The sequence below is a fragment of the Physella acuta genome, unplaced genomic scaffold (genome assembly GCF_028476545.2).
Source record: "Physella acuta isolate Inbredline_101_S28 unplaced genomic scaffold, ASM2847654v3 ptg000373l, whole genome shotgun sequence".
Taxonomy (NCBI): Eukaryota; Metazoa; Mollusca; class Gastropoda; family Physidae; genus Physella; species Physella acuta.
In genome coordinates this window covers 937,791-939,957 of record NW_026731892.1, presented here as the reverse complement: position 1 = coordinate 939,957, position 2,167 = coordinate 937,791, and the positions used below count along the sequence as shown (strand labels likewise).

Here is a 2,167-nt window from a genome sequence, read left to right as displayed (position 1 = left end):
GAATTAGAAGCTTAACACATGTTTCCATGGCAACATTCATATTTCATCTTCTATTCCTGTAAATACAATAGATTTATGTTCAATAAAAACAATTTAATCAACAAGGTACATTAGATTATGTAAAGGTGGCATTAAGAAATAGCAAATAAAATACATTTACAAAACAGATTTTATGAAATAATGTAATGGACATACTACAATTACAAAAATATTTATTTGTTTTAGTAGAAACATTTATTTTAAAAGAAAAGGCTTCCAAATATCTTAAAGATGTGATAAGTATTTTACCAAAACGTACCTTATTTACCCAAACAGCCAACGACAGGTGCTCTTGCAGTAGTTAGTACAAACTGGTCGAAGCTCAACTTGTGGGAGGGCTTGACATACTGGGCACAGTTTATTGCAGGCAATGGTGTCAAATTTCTTGATCACCTCGCTTTAATTAGAAATAAAATATATTCTAGTTATTTCAGATACTGTTCTTTTTACTCCAATTTTTCGAAATAGTTTTATTTCATTTAATGAGCTACAACTCTTTTATATTTTACGATTTTTCAATCAAAAATGAAAACTTGCAAATATTTTCATCAAATTACCTGGTGTTGGATGGGATGACGCCTTGTAGTGCAGCCAACACGTCTTTCAGTAATTCATCTACAACGTTGAACACAGTTTGGACAATTTTATCTACCGACTGTAAAAGCGAGTTGATGCCTGCATCGCTTAAAAGACTTCCAACTACATCGGGGCCAAGAATTCGACCGAGTAAAGAGCCCACCAGACCATTGGGACCTAGAATACTATCGATCAGATCACCAAGAATACCATCATCTCCTAGAACACCACCAAGAAGACCATCACCCCCTAGAAGATCATTGACGAGACCATCATCTCCTAGAAGACCATCGCCGCCAAGAAGACCACCAAGAAGATCTTTTCTTTGTAGTTTGTGAGTGGCTCCATTTGCCAGAGCAAATGCTACCAAAAGCACCGTCAGGTAAATCAAACGCATCTGGACGATAGGAAAATAATAAAAATTATACTTACTGTTAGTCTAACATTAAACTTAGAAACGTTATTCTTGTAATAGTACATTCTTATTTTCTAGAGTCAACCAGTATCTAGAACGTTTGCTTTTACCTTTGATAGTAGGTCCGAAGAGTTGTAGAAGCTCTGTGTGTAGCAGATGATGTTCTGTTCTACTGTTCCCTTTTTATATTGCATTTTTCAATAACTGTCTCTAATTATATTCATAATTTATTCATATATCTTTGACTGTCGCGTGAAATGAATGAATACTTAACAACTGTCCTGCACTTATATTAAAAAATAAAACTGTAGGCTAAATATTTTTTTTTTACAATTCGGTTGTAAATGTGTAACAACTGATTTTTAATTGCATTAAAAGGTTAACTGATATTTTACAAAGTGTGTAAATTATAAAAGTAGCTTTTAAATTATGGAAAAAAAACATTCAATTAATAAACACATATAGAGCTTGCAACACTGGAACGTTTTAATAAAGTTGTTAGTCACTCTAACAATACTGCATAATTAAACACTCCAGCTAGTGTGAAGATATTATCTTAAAAAACACTATATGAAAGCTGTTAAAAGTAACAAAGAAAAAATAACAATCTCGTATAAATTTTATTGTTTATTCAACAGTAATTACATTTCTTAAACCTTGTATATGCGTATTTTTCGGATAGAATTCGCAGTTTTATCATGAGTTATAGTAGCTGGTACTTGTTGTAGTAGCTTTAGCCAAAGGGTGATAAAGGAATCCTGATTACTTCTTTCAAGCTCATACACCCCCCCCTAATTCCTCTCAGAAAATCAGTCATTTTGTGTCAATTTTTTAGTCAAGTCACGTTCATCTTGGTCTGGCTAAATTTGCTTAATCCTGGATATTCGTCCGCAATTCATTGATTGTTACTGAAGCCAAATTTTTTTTTTTAAATTTCGTTGAAAATATAATTTTTCCTTTATCTTATTTTTAAAAAAATCGGTATATGTGTCTTCATGTTGAATTAAATTAGTAATTATTCTGCAGGTTTTTTTTGTTTCATAATTCCTTCCCTTTTCATATGTTTAGAGCCATTTTAGCAAATCATGTAACTCAATTTTGGCCCACTTCTAATGTAGCGATTTTGTTCATGCTTTT

The 2,167-nt window shown here is 32.1% G+C and overlaps 1 protein-coding gene across 1 annotated transcript; it reads right to left on the bottom strand.

Annotated features, from left to right (window-relative positions):
- Window positions 1-303: 303 nt before the first annotated feature.
- LOC131941814 (uncharacterized) lies at window positions 304-1,195 on the bottom strand. Its single transcript, XM_059301352.1, has 3 exons — window positions 1,141-1,195; window positions 597-1,012; window positions 304-436 (listed from the first exon to the last, which is right to left on the bottom strand). Exons 2-3 carry the CDS (start codon window positions 1,010-1,012, stop codon window positions 304-306), a joined length of 549 nt encoding a protein of 182 aa, XP_059157335.1. The 5' UTR covers window positions 1,141-1,195.
- Window positions 1,196-2,167: the final 972 nt, after the last annotated feature.